Source organism: Oryctolagus cuniculus, chromosome 4 (assembly GCF_051225735.1).
Source record: "Oryctolagus cuniculus isolate XC-2025 breed Fujian yellow rabbit chromosome 4, ASM5122573v1, whole genome shotgun sequence".
In the NCBI taxonomy this organism is placed as follows: Eukaryota; Metazoa; Chordata; class Mammalia; order Lagomorpha; family Leporidae; genus Oryctolagus; species Oryctolagus cuniculus.
Genome location: NC_142870.1, coordinates 142,089,500 through 142,107,478, shown reverse-complemented (window position 1 = coordinate 142,107,478; position 17,979 = coordinate 142,089,500). Strand labels below are relative to the sequence as shown.

Sequence of the window (17,979 nt, the reverse complement as noted above, 5' to 3'; positions counted from 1 at the left end):
AGTCATCAGGCAGGGACATGCCTACGACAAAAGGGACTCACAGCGGAGAGCAGGAGACGCACAGACAGCTTGGAGGCTCCCAGGCCCCTCGCCCCCAAGCAAACGGCTCAACATGCTCCGACAGGGAAGCCCGCACAAGGAAACCGACAGGTGCCAGTTTCTTGTTACCTAACGTGGATTTCCTTCATCAGGGAGCGGTGTGGCGTCACAGGACTACAGAGGGTTGGAAGTCTGGCTACACCACAGGGCCTCTGTCAGTTCGCAGGGCTGGGTTGTTTCAGGAGAAAAGGGAAGAAATACGCCGAGGGAGGAAGCGCAGGTGCACCTGGGCAAGGGGAGCCTGCAGAGGGGAAAAGTTCAGAGAGGAAGCAGAGCTGCAGCGAACCAGGGATGCTGTTCACTTCCGCTAAGGGCACTAAGCAAGTGGCCTCTGCTTGTTAACTCGGTCTACAGGCACACAACAGCCAATTCAAACCGCGAGCCGTCAGTGAATACTCCCACAGAAGGGAGATTCGGTTTTCTTCGTGAGAACCAAAGTCGGCTGAGGGGCCAGATGTTCCCGCAGTTTAGTTGTGGGCTGATTCAGACCAAGAGTGAAAGGCACTGCTGCGGAGACGGCGGGGCGGGTCACGGCTCTGCGCTGTGGGAGGCTGTGGGTAGGAGCCTGACTACGCCAAGCAGGGCAGCTCACATCACACACACCTCACGATGGCGAGGAAGTCCCCTCCCGCACAGCTCCGCCAGCCGTGTGTGGAGCACGGTTCTCACCTGTCTCCAGCTTTCCCTGCCCACAGTGCCCCTAAACCACCCGGAGGAGCTTCCCACACTGGCCAGCTCCTCTAAGGGGCTTCTCCCGACTGCCAGGTGGACGACCTCCCTCCTCTGCACCTGCTTCCACAATCCCTGTCCCCATGTGTCCCCTGCCACCTAGGCTGGGCACACCTGTTGGGCAGGGGACACAATTTAATTGACGTTATTTATAGTCACAGTGCCCAGTCCAGAGGAGATGCAGGAAAATTATGAAACACTGAAAGGTGGCACCGCCAGGTGTAAACACACAAGACACAGGCAGGAGGGTTCACTCCGGACCTTCAAGAATGACCGAGTACTTTCTATGAAAGGAGGGCCGAGAACCATGACAAGAAGGTGAGGGCACTTGGCACCAAGACCTCTCTACTCTGAGGCCAGAGCCAGGAGCCTGGGGCTCCAACCGGTCTCCAAGGTGGGTGGCAGGGACCCAAGCAGCTGGGTCAAGTGCTGCTTCTGCTTTCCCAGGAGTGGCATCAGCAGGGAGCTGATCAGAAGCGGAGCAGCCGGGACTGGAACCGGCACGCCAATATGCGATGCTGGCACTGCAGGCGGCGGCTCAGCTCACCGTGCCACCACGCTGGCCCCTGTGTTCTGTCATTTGAAGCATCTGGGTCTGGCACATCTCTGTCAGGTTTACCCCCAAGTGTTTCTTTTATTTTATGCTTTTGTAAATGAGCTCTTTCAGCTTTTGGGCCCTGAAAACGTCTTGTCTTTGCTTTGGTTTTCCAAAGAAACTTCTGCTGCAGAGAGGACGGACACAGAATTCTAGGCTGCTGGGGTTTCAGTTTCTGGAAGGTATCGCTTCACTAGATTCTCTTTTGGGGAAGCCTTAGCTTTGTTTCACTGTAGCTGCTGTTAAGATTTTCCCTTTACTACTGGCTTTGAGAAATCCACTTGTCATACACCTTGCTGTTATCTTGTGCGTGTTTCTAGTGGTGGGGGTTGTTGAGTGATGTGGATCTAGGGGTTCACTGCTTCAGCAAATTTGGAAAAATTCAGTCTTTATTTCTTCAAATATTTTTTCTGTTCTTCCTTTGTCTTCTCCTTTTGGGATTCCGACTGTAAGTGTGTTAATATTACCCCACCTCTCACCGACACTCTTTCTGGAACTCCCTTTCCTCTCGGTATCTGGCTTTGGATAGTTCCTGTTGCTGTGTTTTCAGGCTCACTGGCCTTTTCTTCTGCAGTGTCTAATCTGCTGTGAATCCCACCCAGGGTGTTCCTCAGGTCAGATGCTGTAGTCTCTGCCTCTGGAAGTTGGATCTGGGGCCCTGTGATGCTCCCCAGGCCTCTACGTAACTTCTGAGCACATGTACCTGGCAACAATAACTGTTTTCATCTCTCTGTCTGCAGCTTCTAACACCATGTCGTCCTTGCTCCGTCCTGGCTTGGTTTCCACAGATTGATTTCCCCCTCCTCCTGACGTGAACACAGACTTGAACACCAAGCTGTCCTGCAGGTATGTCTCATTATTCACCCAGTCGCTACCGGGACGTGACGCTGTCTGTCTCCCTCCCTAGCCCACCAGCACCGAATTTTGTCGGTGTTTAATCTGTGCCAACCTCACAGGCTTGCCCATGTCCTTCCATGCCAGATACTCGAGCCCAGGGATACACGGTGGCAAGTCTGCCGTGTTCCAGCAGTCGCAGCGGCTGCCCTCAGAGTGCTTACAACTTGGTAATTTACCAGGTTTCTGTTTGAACTGTCAGTGACAGTTAGTGTCTCTGAGCGTGATTCCCGAGTTTACTGGCCATGTCTCTCTCTTCTTTGGCATTCTGCCCACTAATGTCCACTGCCCTGTTTTAGCTTGATTAGATGACTTTTATTCCTTTTATTTATTCCCTCATAAGAGCTATTTATATACTAAAGGTACACATCAACTTTCACTTTTCTAATAATAATAATAAAAACAGTTTCATAAACAAAGGCATTTCCTTCCAAATCAAGTTAACTCTCGTGTGTGACTTCTTTGAAGAAGTTACTTACAAGGTACTCAAATGCTTTTTTCCATATCAAAAATAATAGGAATTGATTCTGGTGTGAAAATAATGTTGTTAAAGGCAAAAAGAGCTGGAATAATATTAAAATAGGTATATGAATACATAAAACATACACAAACCCTAATAGTAAATAAAAGCACATATACCTGATGTGGACATGTAAATGACTCTACCCTGTAGCAATAACCATGCAGACGGCAAATGTCACTGTGCTCCCTCAGTGATGAAATGGAACATCGAGGAGGAGAAACACTCCCAGACTGTGTATTTCCAGCTGATAAAATATTTCTCGCAAAGTCATGCCATCTGTATTGGAGATGCCCCCTGTGCAAGAGTGCTCATTTGTAATCACCTAAGACCTATTCTTTAAAAGGAGAAAATGTCAAAATCCTCATTATTGGAGGTTTTCACACCCACTGAGGAATAGCAGATTTCAAAGGCACAGGCCACCTCTCCACTGGGCTGAGGGGCTGAGACTTGGGGGTCCCAGGAAGGAGGCCCTGACTGAGGCACAGGTTCTGTGAAGCACCTGCTGTCTGTTTTAGCAGTCACGGCCATGTGCAGCAGCTGGGGAGGGGAGACGGCTGGGGATAAGACTGGCGCACAAGCCACGCGGCCCTCCGAACAGAACAGAATGGAGGAAAGGCACACCAGTTACACTGTGGATGACAACAGCAGCCAGCAAAGCGCCATGAGGCCCACCCCGCCAGCTCCTCCCTTGGATGCGGGGACCCCTGACTGACCTGTTTGGTGTAGGTGGTCCCTGGCCACTTCAAACAAGCGCAGGTGCATGTTGGTGATGGGGTTGAAGGAGCCACAGGCCAGCAGCACCACAGGGATCCGGCTCTTCATCTTGTCAGGTGCAGCCACACCGGCTGCTGCTGCCACCCTGTCTGGACAGAGACAAAAGCTCATGTCAAGGGGCTGGCACTGAGACAGCCGTCCAATCAGTATGTCTAAACCACACACAGGCTGTTCCTCCTCACCGGTAAGATGGCCGAGGAGGAGGCGACAACAGCAAGAACTTTTGTGGCAGGCTCACCATGGGCCAGGCGGGAACAGGGCCAGGTGCTATGCTGAGGTGTGCACCTTCTCGTGACGCATCCCTGCAACAACCCCAAGTGGCTCCCACACGGCTCAGGAACCCTAGCAGCTGCTGGGCCATGACCGGAGCCCGGGCAGCCTGACCCCAGGACCACACTCTGCCCTTCCTCCCTGTACCGACCCTGTGCTCTGGGTCACCTTGGGCTCAAAAGGAGCTAAGACCCCCATAATGTCACCTCTGAGGGTCCAAGCGTGCATTGGCATTTAAAAAATCAAAAAACCTTTAATTTGAAATGTTAGACTTATAAGTTGCAACACTTGTTAAAAAGGATTCTTATACCCAGATTCCCCATGTGTTAACATTCCACCACACTTCTGTTACTCTTTCACACACACACACACACACACACACGCCCGTGCATCTATCTCTGTTCATAGAGTTTTTTTCTGAAACGCTTGAGAGTGAGTTGCAGACACAGGGCCTCTTCCCCTCACCCACTGCCAGCTGCGTGCCTGCACCAGTTAGGAGCTTGTCTGGCTACAGGTCCTGGACGTCCAGCCTCGGGGGTTTATGTGACGGTCGCTGCCCCATCAGGTAGGGCATCTAGATGCAGGCAGTGGACGGCATCAGATCCTGGGCTCAGCAGCGACCCAGAGTCCTCCTCCTGGCTTTTCCCCCTGGTCTCAGTATTGCTGCTGCAGCCGCAGCTGTCACGACACCTGGCTTGGGTCACTTGATCTCTGGTTGACCCTGGGTGAATGTCATGCCACACTGTATGAAAAACAACCTGCTCCGTGTGTCTTCCCTACCCCTCTGGACAGTACGCCCCTTGGGAGCCGGCCTGCTGGCTGTTTTGTTCGGCTCTGCACGGCAGCTCCGAGCACGGGGCTCACTTAACACTGAGGGTAGTGGGCGGCCGGACGGTGGAGCTGCTGGCTGTGGTGAGGCCCGGTGTACCCGGTGCACCCGTGGGCACGCAGAGCGCAGTGGCTCTGACGTCTCCTGAGCTTGGGCACTGCAGGATCACCCCCTCCCACGGGAGATGAAAGCGCTCTGCAGGCTGCTCCCGGCTGCCCCCCAGCGAGGGGGTGGTTTTTGAGGTATTATCTGCTGGGCCATTCACCAGAGCCGCATATGTTTGAAGAGGGCGGCTGTTTTGCACAATTATTATGAAGCCTTTAAACATTCTATTTCTTTTTGATGAAGCATACATTTCGAGAGCCATTAAAACACGCAAGTGCAGCATCTCTCAGGTAACCTGGGGCTCCGATTCATTTTTCAGAAAGTTCCCGGCAACTGTAAATCAGAACATTTGTTTGAGTGGGGGCATCCGAGGCAATGCAGTAGGATGTTGGGAAGGAGAACAAATGACTATTCTTATTTAAAATGTATTTGAAAGGCAGAGAGAGGGAGAGGGAGAGTGAGAGGGAGAGGGAGAGAAAGGGGGAGGGAGGAGGGGAGGGGGAAGGGAGGGGAAAGGGAAGGGGGAGGGAGAGAAAGAGGGGGGAGGGGGAGGGAGAGAAAGAGGGGAAGGGGGAGGGGGGAGGGGGAGGTACCAGGGATTGCTGTCTTCTGGTTCACTCCAAATGCCCACAATAGCCAGGGCTGAGGCTGATCCAAGCCAGAAGCCGGTCTCCCACGTGGGCGGCAGGCACTCAGTCAGTTGCTCCATCGCCTGCCGACGCCCAGCATGAGTATTAGCAGGAAGCTGTAGTCAGGGACAGAGCCATAACTCGAACCCAGGCCCTCCCATACGGGGATTTGGGCATCCCGGCTGGCATCTTAACCGCTCTGCTAGTGCTTCTGCCTCTTCTTTCCTCCCCACGGGCGTGCTGAGCCACGCCACTTTGTCCTGTCCGAGGCGCATCTCAGGCTGGAGGACACAGTGGCTGCACACTTCCGGGCTCAGTGAGGAGGGCCGCGCACCTGCACCATGTGTCTATTCCAACTTGCTTCTGCTACACATCCTTGCAAGCCACACCCAGAGAAACACAGTGATGGAACTGACCGGGCTCACCCCGTGGGGCCGCCATCATATGCACCACAGGACGAGTGCCATGGAAGTGAGCCCTCTGCCCTTATCTTCTGATAACCTGCGAGGGAGACTCTGGATACCGAGAAAGGCTGCTCACCGGGAAGCACAGGATGGAGGGCCACAGAGCAGTGGCTGCTCAAGAGTTTAACACGTTGAGAAGGAGGTACACGCAGGGCTTTCTTAATTTATTATTAAACCGGAGGTAGAACAAACAGAGTCCACCTGCTCCAGCCTCCCACCATCCTGCTCCCTCCTACAACACGCTGCTCCTTCGAATGCTGCCACAGCCTGCCCCGGCCCCAGCGCGCACCCGCTGGAGTGTTCACCCCGGCTCCCTCCCCAACCGCACCAGCATCGCTTCTTAACACATCTTTATTGCCACTCTTTTTTTCCTCAGGCGGCCTTTCCCCAAGTACAAGGCCAGCTCCTAGAGGGTGGTGCTTCCTCATCTGGGTCCCTCAGCTCCTGGCGCTGCACCCAGCACATCCCGGGTGCTCAGGACACGTGTGCAGAGTGAACGAGAGAACAGGTGACTCCCTGCCCGAGGATCTTGTCGGAGGCCTACCTGGTCTCTTTGGGTCTATCTCAGAGCCCGCATAGGGCCTTCCAGAGACAGAAATGGACCTTTCCGGCTTCCTGGGAGTACTGAAGCCCTCTCCCCAAAACCCCCTCCACAGACTCGGACTAGAATGAAGCAAGACAGCCGGGCTGTGCCCCTTGCTCTCACCAACAGGGGTGTGCTGGCTGCACACTCACTGGCCCTGGAGAATGTGGGGTAACAGCTGCTGCTGGCCAGGGCAGCGCCCAGAAGCCCCCCCAGGTTCCCTTCCTGGGTGCTGCCTGCCCCCTGCACATTTTCAGACCATCCCGTCTCTCCACAGCTGCCTTCCTTCCATCTACCCGCAGGGCAGCTTTGCACAAAGCATCTACTCATGGCCAGGTCCTCTGCCGGGCGCTGGACTACACCAGAAAGAAAAGCACGTGTGGCCCCCGACCTTGGCAAGCAAGCCCTCTGCGGGAGAGATTCTCAACACACGGACCCCCCAAGGCCAGGGTTCCGAGCACGATGCGAGGGGCTGAACTGTGACTCCTGAAGATGCCCCCGCCCCTGTCCTCGGAGCCTGGGGTAGCACCTACGGGAGAAGGGACTGCACGTGTGAGTGAACGAAGGCCCCTGAGATGGGAGGGCATGCTGGGTTATTCGGTTTAAGCCTGGAGGAACCACCAACCAGAGTTTCAGTGGCTGCAGACAGATGCTGCATGAGGCAAAAACGGACTGGCCCAGAGCCTCTTAAGGGATGCAGCCCCACCCCCGCCTTGGCTGCAGGCCTCTGCTGAGCAGAAACCCCGTGCTGTCTGCAGTGGGAGGCGACACTTCGTTCACAGCAGACACACACAGGGAATGCACACAGTCACCGCAGCAGTGAGGCCAAGGCCTGGAAACCGGACGAGGTGGCTGAAGGTGGGCAACGAGTGGGCAGAGAGCATGTTGGGGTGAGCAGAGCCCAGGAGATGAGGCTGCCGGAGGGGGAGGCTTGCCCAGGCCCCCAGGGTTGGCAGAGTTAAATTTTACCTTGTGGGTGAGGAGGAGCCTCTGGAGGATTTTTTTTTTTTTTTTTTTTTTTTTGACAGGCAGAGTTAGAGAGAGAGAGACAGAAAGGTCTTCCTTTGCATTGGTTCACCTCCCAAATGGCTGCTACGGCCGGTGCGCTGCGCCGATCCAAAGCCAGGAGCCAGGTGCCCCCCCACCCCCCGGTCTCCCAAGCGGATGCAAGACACAAGCACTTGGGCCATCCTCCACTGCCTTCCCGGGCCACAGCAGAGAGCTGGTCTGGAAGAGGGGCAACCGGGACAGAATCCAGCGCCCCGACCAGGACTAGAACCTGGGGTGCTGGCGCCGCAGGCGGAGGTTTAGCCTAGTGAGCTGTGCGCTGGCCCTCTGGAGGATTTTAAACAGGTGCAACCCTTGCAGGGATCTGGATTCAGATAGAGCGAGTGGTGCAAATGCTCCCTTAGTGGGGTATCCCATACGGGGATTTGGGCATCCCGGCTGGCATCTTAACCGCTCTGCTAGTGCTTCTGCCTCTGCACACATGGTGCAGGTGTGCGGCCCTCCCCTCTGAGCCCAGAAGTATGCAGCCACTGTGTCCTCCAGCCTGAGATGCGCCTCGGACAGGACAAAGTGGCGTGGCTCATCCCTTTGGGAGAGGCAGGCTCTCCCAAAGACAGCCTTCGCTGATGCTCTATCTCACCCGGCTCGCCAACGGCCCACAGGTACTCAGCTCTGGGTCAGGGGGCGCCCCTGGGCCCTTTCGTCACGGGCCAGCCCCGCAGGCGAGGTGCCGTGGCTGCAGCAGGAACACACGGGTGCTCACCGCATGGGAAGCAGTCAATTTACCCTGCGTGCGCAGTGAGCGCAGCCTGGGACTGGGGACGGGGCTGCCAACAGCCCGTTTATATATTACAGACATAAAGCAGAGGGCTCCCGGCAGCACGGAAATGGGTTCCACAAACATCTTTCATCACACGGCCCTCTGGACCGGACTCCCCATCTCAGACAACAAGAGCCACGGTTTGTATTTGTGGGGCTGACGACCACATTTTTCAACACCCGGGGACATCGCTTCCATCTGTGAGAAGCGGTCGCCTTCTCCAGGGCAATCAAGCTTGATGGCGACTCCGCTACTTCTTTCATTCCAACTTGGCTGGGCCGTGCCGTGTTGCTATGGGCGTGTGGCACCTGCTGGGAACAAAGGCGGGCAAAGGGGGGAGGGGGGCTCCCGCAGTCCCACGCTCCTGAGCTGGGGACTAATGGCAGTGGCTGCGCTGAGGAGGAGATGGGGTTACGGGGGGCCAGGCTGGGCGCCGTGCTCTAGACATTGCACACCTAGAAGGCAACGGCTGGGGCTTGTGTTCTGGGCAGGAACCCCATCGACGTCTCCAAGCCCCCGAGAGCCCCGCGGAAGATGGAGATGACGACCGACCTATACTGCTTAGAGCACCCACCAGGGTTACAGGCGGGCCCCTCCCCCTCAGCACCTGGCCCCTAGTGGGTTTGCAGCCGTGTCAGCTCCTGTCCTTTGCCTTTCCTTCTGCTTAACACATAATTCACCACCCCTTTGCCTGCTTCCAGATGTTTCTCTACCTTGTTTGAAAAACACCCCTGGGGCCAGCGTTGTGGCCTAGCCAGCTGAGCCGCTGCAGGCTCCTGGCATTGTCGCAGCCACTTGGGGAGTGAACCACCAGATGGAAGATCTAACTCTGCCTTTCAAATAAATAAAAATAAATCTTAAAAAAAAAAAAAACACCTGCCATTTCTCTAGTCGCCCACGAGTAAACCCTGGCAGCCCTCAGCAGCGCCCTTGCGCCAGCATGGCCTGGGAGACGTCACCAGGGGAGAGTGCTCTGGGAAGGCCAGCCCCTCCCGCTGCCGCAGCCTGCAGTCCAGCACCAGCCTTCACACTTGGCTCTGAGCATCAGCCACCCCAGGAATTAACGAGGGCAGCCTCAGGCCAGGCCGCCAGCAGTAGCCTTCTGATGATGAACACACACACCCCCAACGGCAGCTAGCTGCCAGCTGGCCGCAGGGAAGGCAGAACAAGAGGTCGAGGGAGAGAAGTGCCTGGGCCCTGCCATGAAGGCAAAGCAGTGGAGAATTAACCAGGCGACCTACCAGCTTGCCGTGTGCCTACCTTACAGACGAGGGGGGAATGTGCCCTGCCCTCCAGGGGGCTTGGATCGCGCATTAACAACCAACCCTGGGACCGCAGGTGGGCCAGAGTCTGCTGTGACCCCTCAGGACCCAGAACCCTTGTCCGCACTTCCCAGCCTCCATAGCAGTGGGGCAAGGCCAGGTGGCGAAGGGCTGGCCAGCGATCTTTGGAGGCAGGTGTTAGGTGACACTTCAGGAACTCTCCTTAAAAGAGAAAGGCAGGCTGGTGCTGCGGCTCACTTAGCTAATCCACCACCTGCGGCACCAGCACCCCGGGTTCTAGTCCTGGTTGGGGCGCTGGATTCTGTCCAGGTTGCTCCTCTTCCAGGCCAGCTCTCTGCTGTGGCCTGGGAGTGCAGTGGAGGATGGCCCAGGTGCTTGGACCCTGCACCCACATGGGAGACCAGGAGGAAGCTCCTGACTCCTGGCTTCGGATTGGCGCAGCGCGCCGGCCGTAGCGGCCATTTGCGGGGTGAACCAACGGAAGGAAGACCTGTCTCTCTGTCTCTCTCTCTCTCACTGTCTAACTCTGCCTATAAAGAGAGAGAGAGAGAGAGAGAGAGAGAGAGAGAGAGAGAGAGAGAGAGAAAGGCATGTCTTTCTCCTCTTCTCCATTCCTGCTGCCTGGAACGTGATGGCTGGAGTTTGGCAACTTTGCTGGACCCAGAGGATAAGGACCAACTCCAGCTTGATGGAGAACAAGCCAAGAGAAAACCAGGCCCCTGGAGCAGCCATACCATCCGTGGACTGCCCACCCCCCAAGTTTCTGTAATGGAAGGGGTGACCATCTAAGCCACCATTACTTCCTATTTTTATACCATAATCAGCTTACTCTAATTCTAATGGCTTATTGATACCGAATGAATGCTTATTGAGTTAGTACATAAAGAAATGAAAAAGTAGGTAAACTTCTGGGAGCTTCTGTTGCCCCAGTGAAACCTATTTTTGCATGCAGAAACTCCAAAAGATGTTGTTTGAAAAGGGAAAATACACCTTAGGAAACAAAAATCTACCAGAACATCATTTTTCATGAATTTTTCACGGGAGGAAAAATCCTTACTCAGGACTCCAGGAGGCAGAAACGCGCAGCCGTGAATCTGCTTTTCTGCCGATCACAAAAACCAGACACTGTCCTATCTCCTTCCTCCCCAAACAGACTCACTACGGTACGCCGCCGCTCTCTGCTTCAAGTGGGCACTGGCCATATGGCTTGGCAGTTTAATGGTTCTCTGATACTTGACAAAAATGAAGCGCCATCATTTTGCAAGAAGCCTACGTTCCTAGGTGGGTCTTTTGCAAATAACAGCTGTGCCTCAACATCGAGTCACTCAATGTGCAATCTGAGGACACAATGCTCAAACAGTTGCAAGTGAGCAGAACCTCCAGCCACTTGGCCTATTTCCAGGCTTCAGAACTTAGGAAGCTTTGAGCAACGTTACGAGCGTGCAGCTGTCAACAAGCTCAAGCCAATGTCTCTGAACCCAGCCCTGCAGGCAGCAGCAGTGATAGGCTACCTACCAGCCGGCCACGTGGAGCTGACCACAAACCAGTGGGAGAGAGGACCTGAGAGGTGCCTCGCCCCCAAGCCCACAGGCTAAATCCCTAGGCCTTTCTTTCCACCCCTACCGCAGCTGTGTAGGTGACACCCAAATCTGAGGCTCGACTCTTCTTTTCCTTGCAGTCTTTTTTTTTTTTTAAGATTTATTTATTTTATTTGCAAGGCAGAGTTACAGAGAGGCAGAAGAGGAGAGAGAGAGAGAGAGAGAGGGAGGGAGAGGGGAGAGGGGAGAGGGAGAGGGGAGGGGGAGGGGGGAGGGGGGAGGGGGGAGGGGGGAGAGGGAAGGGGGGAGGGGGGAGGGGGGAGAGGGGAGAGGGGAGAGGGGAGAGGGGAGAGGGGAGAGGGGAGAGGGAGAGGGAGAGAGGTCTTCCATCTGCTGGCTCACTCCTCAAATGGCCACAACAACCGGAGCTGGGCTGATCTGAAACCAGGAGCTTCTTCTGGGTCTCCCACGTGGGTGCAGGGCCCAAGGACTTGGGCCATCTTTAACTGCTTTCCCATAGCAGAGAGCTAGATTGGAAAGGGGGCAGCCAGGACTCGAACCAGTGCCTTTATGGATGCTGGCACTGCAGACAGTGGCTTTACCCACTGTATCACAGTGCTGGCTCCTCTGCCTTGTTATTAAGCCAATGCCAGGTAGGGCTGCATTTGCAAGGTCAAGTGCAGAGCTTCAGGGCTGGCGCTATGGTGAGTCCCGGCCACTCCACTTCTGATCCAGCTCTCTGCTATGGCCTGGGAAAGCAGTAGAGGATGGCCCAGGTCCTTGGGCCCCTGCACCCACGTGGGAGACCCAGAAGAAGCTCCTGGCTCCTGATCATCCCAGTTCCGGCTGTTGCGGTCATTTGCCTCTCTGTAACTCTGCCTTTCAAATAAATAAATCTTTAAAAAAATAACGAGGCAGAAGTACATGGAATCACAGCCAATCAGCACTTCTTGAGTGACTGTGACTACATGTATTAGCAAGCCAGGTGAGCTGCATGAACAAGTAACCCCCAAATCTTAGTGGCTTGAAACAATGAAAGTGTATTGCACGCTCATATTGCACGCCCATTCCAGCTGGCTGGGGGCTCTGCTCTGTGTCTTGTCCCTCAAGCCAGAACTCAAGAGGATAGGTCAGCCTCTACCTAGGGTGCCGCCAGTTCCTCAGTCCCTGTTGCAGAGAGCGCGGGACGATCCCTCATCAGCAACTTTACACTTGGCCTCCAGGGGGCGCGTGTCACTTCCTCAGACTGCACGCAGCTACACTGAGCTGGAAAGGAGAACCGGGCTGTGCTGCAGGTGGAGGGTCAGCAGCCTTGGCTTAAGCAGCCACCCTGAGCCTCAGGGACCTGAATGGGAAGTGGAGATAATCACACACACACCTCCTGGAATTGTCATGAATGTCACGGAAGTGCACCCACGAGCGGCACCCATGAACACCCATGAACACCACCTGGCTCCTTCCCTTTCCCCGTGTGTAAAACACGATCCACTCCCCTCCAAACCTGCTCTGTGAGTGTCCGCACCCAGTCACGCCCGGGACAAAGCTGCCACTCAGCTGTGACATCTCACCCGTCACCACTGCTCCAAGTCTGGCCAATAGTCCCTATGTAAGGTCCTCACTTCCCACCACTGCAGAGACCCTGCCCTGCCGCAGGATTCGCTAGCTGGGCGTTATCAGTTAAGGGTGGCTGTGCTGCCAACAAGAGAAACCAACTCTGGTGACCCCGGTCCTCGCCCCCCCACCAGCAGGGCAGTGCAGCAGCACGGAGGGCTATCAAAGGCCAGGGCCATCACATAGGACAGAGAAGGAGCTCAACACGGGAGCTCAGGCTGAACAAGGGACAGGGTGGTGGTCCCAGCGTGCAAATGGGCCCACACCAGCGTGCACTGCTGCTCCCCGAGGGGAACAACCGTCGTGGGCTTCACGGCCCCCACTGACTCCGGTAAAGCTTCCTGTATTTGCTACAGGAGAGAAGCTCTGGAATCACATTCCCACCATCAACTTGGCCCTAATCCATTCCATTTGTAGGAAGCTAAGCAGATCAGCCAGCCCTGGAGTTGGTTCCATCACTCAAACTAATGTGCTAAACGACTGAGTGTTTACCATGCCCCAGGCTCTGGATAAAATCTGGGCGCTTATGCCAACCCAGTGATGCGCTGTGGAGGCGTCTGGTCTCCACTGACGTTTATCCGCTAGGCTGTGTCCTTCATCTGGTATCAGGACTCTGGCTTCCCTCTGCCTCTCCTACGAGTCTCCAGCCACCCCTCCCGCTCTGCGTGTGCTCCACACACTCATCAGGCTGGGGCTACCTGCCGCTCTCTGCTGTGGCTTGGAAGAGTTCCTGCTTCCTCCACCTCTATCTATACCGCTTCCCAGGCTGCCAGGGTCTCTTCCAAACCAACACTTCTGCAGAGCACCCTCTGGTGGCCCAGGGCTCCCTCCTCTGACCTCTTAAAGGCACCACGTGCCCATTCCACTTTGTGAGCCCTCTCTCTTTTCTTGCCTCGATCACTGTAAATCCCCAAGGGCAGGGATTCCACAGGGTCCAGTGTAGAGTGGAAGCTGAATACAGGAATATTCACCTTCTTCACTGAGGGACAAAATAAAAGCGAGAGTAGATCAACAGGAGCCAGTGGGCGACGGCCTCGTCAAAGCAGGGTCTAGGCTGAAGCAGGACAAAGCAGCAAGGGAAGAAATAACTCCCAGACCAAAACAGCAGAGCCCTCCACCCTCCACCCTTCCATCCCCACGCTGGCTTCCAATACCTGGCATTGCCTTGTCCGGTTTGCTGTCTTGCCCCTTGCGGAGTTCTGGCCTCCTGATCTGGGGTGCCAGCTCCCTTCTGAACTGAAATGTTGCTCTCACCCCATAAACGGCACCTGCTGCCTTGGGGAGGCCTCATTACAGGATCCCAATTCCTCACTCCCACCTTAGCAGCATCATTTGATTGCACTCTCCTGTCCCAGCATCTGCCCATGCCTACTCTGGGGTCCCTGCCCAGGGTCCCTGCCTGGGTTCCCAGCTCTAGTCCAGTGGGGGCCCGGGGTGGGGGGGCACCAGACCCACACTCAGTGTTGGGAAAGCAGTTCCCTGCCCTCTGCAGCCCTGGGGGCTTCCCTGTGTGGCAGCGAAATGCAGAAGCAACTGTTCATGACAGCAGGGACGGCACTACAGCCCAATCACAAAACTGGCAGCCCTCGGGGCTCTTCCCTCTCCCCGGCCTCGACAGGCTGTCCATTCCACCTCGGCAACATCTTTATCATCCATCGCCCTCAAACTGTGCAGCCACTGCCTGAGTTCTGTCTCCAGTCGCGCCTCCTATAATCCACCTGCCACACAGCTTCCCGAGGGATCTTTCCATGTGCTTGGTCCCCCTGCCTCCCAATCTCATTCTGGGTAATGCTGAGACTCCTTGCATGGCATCCAACCAGTCACCACCTGTTTCCCCAGTCTCGTCCCCTCCCCTCCGGCACCCTCCCCTTGTCTGCTCCACCAAAGTGCTTTCTATCCTGTCAACACCAGGCTCACTCTCATCCCTGTATGTCAGGCTAATGGGGACATCACTGGACACAACAGAACCAAGTCCATGGCCATTTTCTCCAGTCTCACGTAATCTAATTCCCTCTAAAATTGTAAGCTGAGTAGACTGCTATGGTGATGCACAGATAACTGCAGATCTGGGCAATGATCTATGAAGTCAGAGCAGACCAGAGCCCGGTTTGGAGCTGTGATTAATTAAAATATTTAACTGAGTGGGTCCAAGCTATACTGTTGTGCACAATTGGTATTGTGTTGGCTGGAAGTTAGACCAGAGTGGTAGGCAGCTCATAGCAACACCTGGAGTCTGTATCCCTACACAGACAAACTAGAGCATGCCCTGTTCATCTCTCCATACAAGCACATGTGTACTCAAACAGCAACAAGAATGGAGGTGCCGTTTCTGGCCTTGAACTAGGCTTGCACTTGGAGATCCGTGGAGTGGAAAACGCACAGCATTCACAAGCTTTGCGACCTTAAGGATGCCCTTCAGAGCTCTGTGAGCTGAGGACCTGTGGAAGCATCAGGAACCACGCGGCCACCTGAGGACTACACCTCCTTCCACCTCCTTAACTGGAAGAGGAAGCTTCCCATCACACAGTCAGGGAGGACAGCTCATGTAGCCTTGTCAAGACATCACTGTCCACGACAGACTCCACCTGTCCTGGTAAGAGCAGGAGGAATCAAGACACTGCGTATCTGAAGGCATCCAGCCGTGCCCAGCACAGAGTCAAGGACTTGATGGAGCCAGCCTTCTGGCTCACTGGTGCATGGGCTGAGCAGTGGAAGAAGCCTTGTACAAGTGCCCAGCAACTTATACACAGCACTCCAGCTGACCTGCACCAGGCTCCCTCCAGCACAGTAAGACATCATCTTTCCTTACTATCGATGACTTTTAAAACCAGCAGAGAGATTAGTTCAACTCCTCTGGTTTCTCAAGAACCAGTGCAGCAAGTGCCACACCTTGGCTGATGACTTTTTCTGCCAGCCCATCATGAGAGATCTGCGAGTGCCACGCCAGGGGCCCTCTGCCCTGCAGCTGGAGGAGAGCAGCTGCCCGGGCATTCAGGTGGAGGAGGGGCCTGGGCCCAGGAGGTGGGGCTGGTGTCAAGTCGATGAGTGGAGCTAGAATCCAGTCCAGCCACAGGAACTAAAGAGGCCCTACGCCCACCCACGTCAGGGAGAAGCCGGGCAGATGCTGCAGGTGTCGGCTCCACAATTAGGACAGTGAGGCTTCAACCCTTAGGCTTTTCTGATTCACATGAGTTCACCAATAGGGATGACCTTACTAAATCGATGAAGTAATAATTAAGTATAAAATACAACGTGGGCTGAAATAAAATGATTTAGGCTGTCGTCCACGAGCAGAGGTCGCAAAGGAAGTGTGATGTGACCAAGGAGAAGCTGCTGGCCCTTTCTGTGGCACGGTGACCCACCTTTCTCCTGGCTGGAAAACCTCAATTTTGTGTTGCATTAGGGACAAGAGTTGCAGATCCAGACAAACTATGGCAACTCACTCACCACGGTGGTCCCATCCCAAGCCAGTGAATGGTCAGACATGAGCATGTGACCCAGTTCTGGCCAATGAGATGCAACAGGAAGTGCGTGGAGGCCTCTGGGGTAGCTTTCTCCATCCAGCTGATGAAAAGCTGACAGCGATGACCAGAACTTGTCTGCATTCTCCCCCCCCACCCACCATCCTGGACACTGTGACATGGGAATGTGATGTGGGGCAACCATGAAGATGCCTCAGGACCCTAGGCTGCTAGCATCCATTTCCCTGCCCACCCCCATGTGCCTGGGGACCTCTCTACGGAGACGTATGTTCTCCACCTGTCTGGTCTGCAGGCTCCCACTGCTGTCCTGATGTCAGAGTTCCGCTGAAACAGACTGTGATGTGGGGTGTTCTGGACTAAATCCGAGAATGCACGATAATGCTGAGCAATGCAGGTCTGCTCTGGACCTGGGGAATGGGCGTGTAAGACATCCACAATGCACATTCCCGTGCAAGGGCATGGCCAGGGCCCTGCTGCATGGGCCTTTCGTGGCAAGCGCTGGAGAGTCTGAAGGGGCAGAGGGATTCTGCCAGTTAAATGTGTGTTCGTGAACCTCACCCTTGGCTACTCCTGTTGCTAAGCGTCTGAGGAGCACACACTTCTCTTGGCCTTAGGTCTCCAATGCTGCCCGACACCCACCACTGCTCTTAACCACAGCAGAGTACCTGTGGGGCCCTCTGGGCAGGTTGAAGAAAAGCATCCTATGGTTTGCTCTGCAGGAAGGAAGGTGGAACAGCAGATGGCTTCTCAGCTCGTGTCTGTCCAGGGCGTGCACACTATCCCACAGCACACACATTTCTCAATTCAAATGGGAAGAACCTTGTGCCATATAACCTCTGGGTTAAGGAGCTTGGTCAGCCAGAGATGTTCTGTCTGAACCTGACTCTGCCACCTCACCTTTCTAGCCAATTTTTCAATGCACAGAGCAAAATAATATTTTTCTGTCTTCTAGATAAACAAAAACACATTCTTCCAAAGAGTTCAAAGGAAATATCCAAAATTACCCCTACAGGAAGTTAAAATACTTTCATAGTGCCCAGCAACCTCCATTGCCTTTTTTGTTTTTTAAGATTTATTTGAAAGAGCTACAGAGAGGCAGCGACGGAGACTGAGGTCTTCCACCCACTGGTTCACTCCCCAGGTGGCCACAATGGCTGCAGCTGCACCGATCTGAAGCCAGGAGCCAGAAGCTTCTTCTGTGTTTCCCACACAGGTGCAGGGGCCCAAGCACTTGGGCCATCTTCTACTGCTTTCCCAGGCCACAGTGGAGAGCTGGATCAGAAGTAGAGCAGCTGGGACTAGAACCAGCGCCCACATAGGATGCTGGTACGGCAGGCGGCGGCTTTACTTGCTATGCCACAGCGCTGCCCAACCCCACTGGTTCCTTTTAATTGTATATTGGAAAAGAGATTGAAAAATCCCATTGTGGCAGGCTGAATAATGTTCCCCAAAGATACCAGGTCCTAACACTTAACTGTTACATGTACTGTACATGCATAGGATACATGTACGTGTTAATATATTTAAAACCAAACCAAAGGTCTCTGCAGATGTGACTAATGATGGGGTGGGGCTAAGTGCAATCACACGCATCCACATAAGAGGGAGGCAAAGGGCGGGGTCACGCAGAGAGAGAGGACATGTGGAGACACCAGCCTTGAAGACTGGAGAGATGCGGCCATGAGCCAAGGGATGCCAGCAGCCCCAGAACCTGGAAGAGGCAAGGACCAGGTTCTCTGACCG

General features: G+C 54.8%; 1 protein-coding gene across 18 annotated transcripts in view; it reads right to left on the bottom strand.

The window, feature by feature from the left end:
* The window catches only part of NMNAT3 (nicotinamide nucleotide adenylyltransferase 3), a 94,293-nt gene that overhangs the window by 42,606 nt on the left and 33,708 nt on the right, over positions 1–17,979 (bottom strand). For 9 of the 18 annotated variants that reach the window (XM_089331152.1, XM_008266242.5, XM_089331156.1 and 6 more), the window contains one exon: positions 3,554–3,703. Coding sequence is in view for 9 of the 18 variants with exons in the window: in XM_008266242.5 (XP_008264464.3) it covers positions 3,554–3,662 (109 nt within the window). In the remaining 9 variants the exon portion in view is untranslated. Of the gene's footprint in view, positions 1–168; positions 341–3,553; positions 3,704–17,979 lie in introns of all 18 variants that reach the window. The other 9 variants (XM_070072743.2, XM_089331146.1, XM_089331143.1 and 6 more) reach the window with 3 other exon arrangements.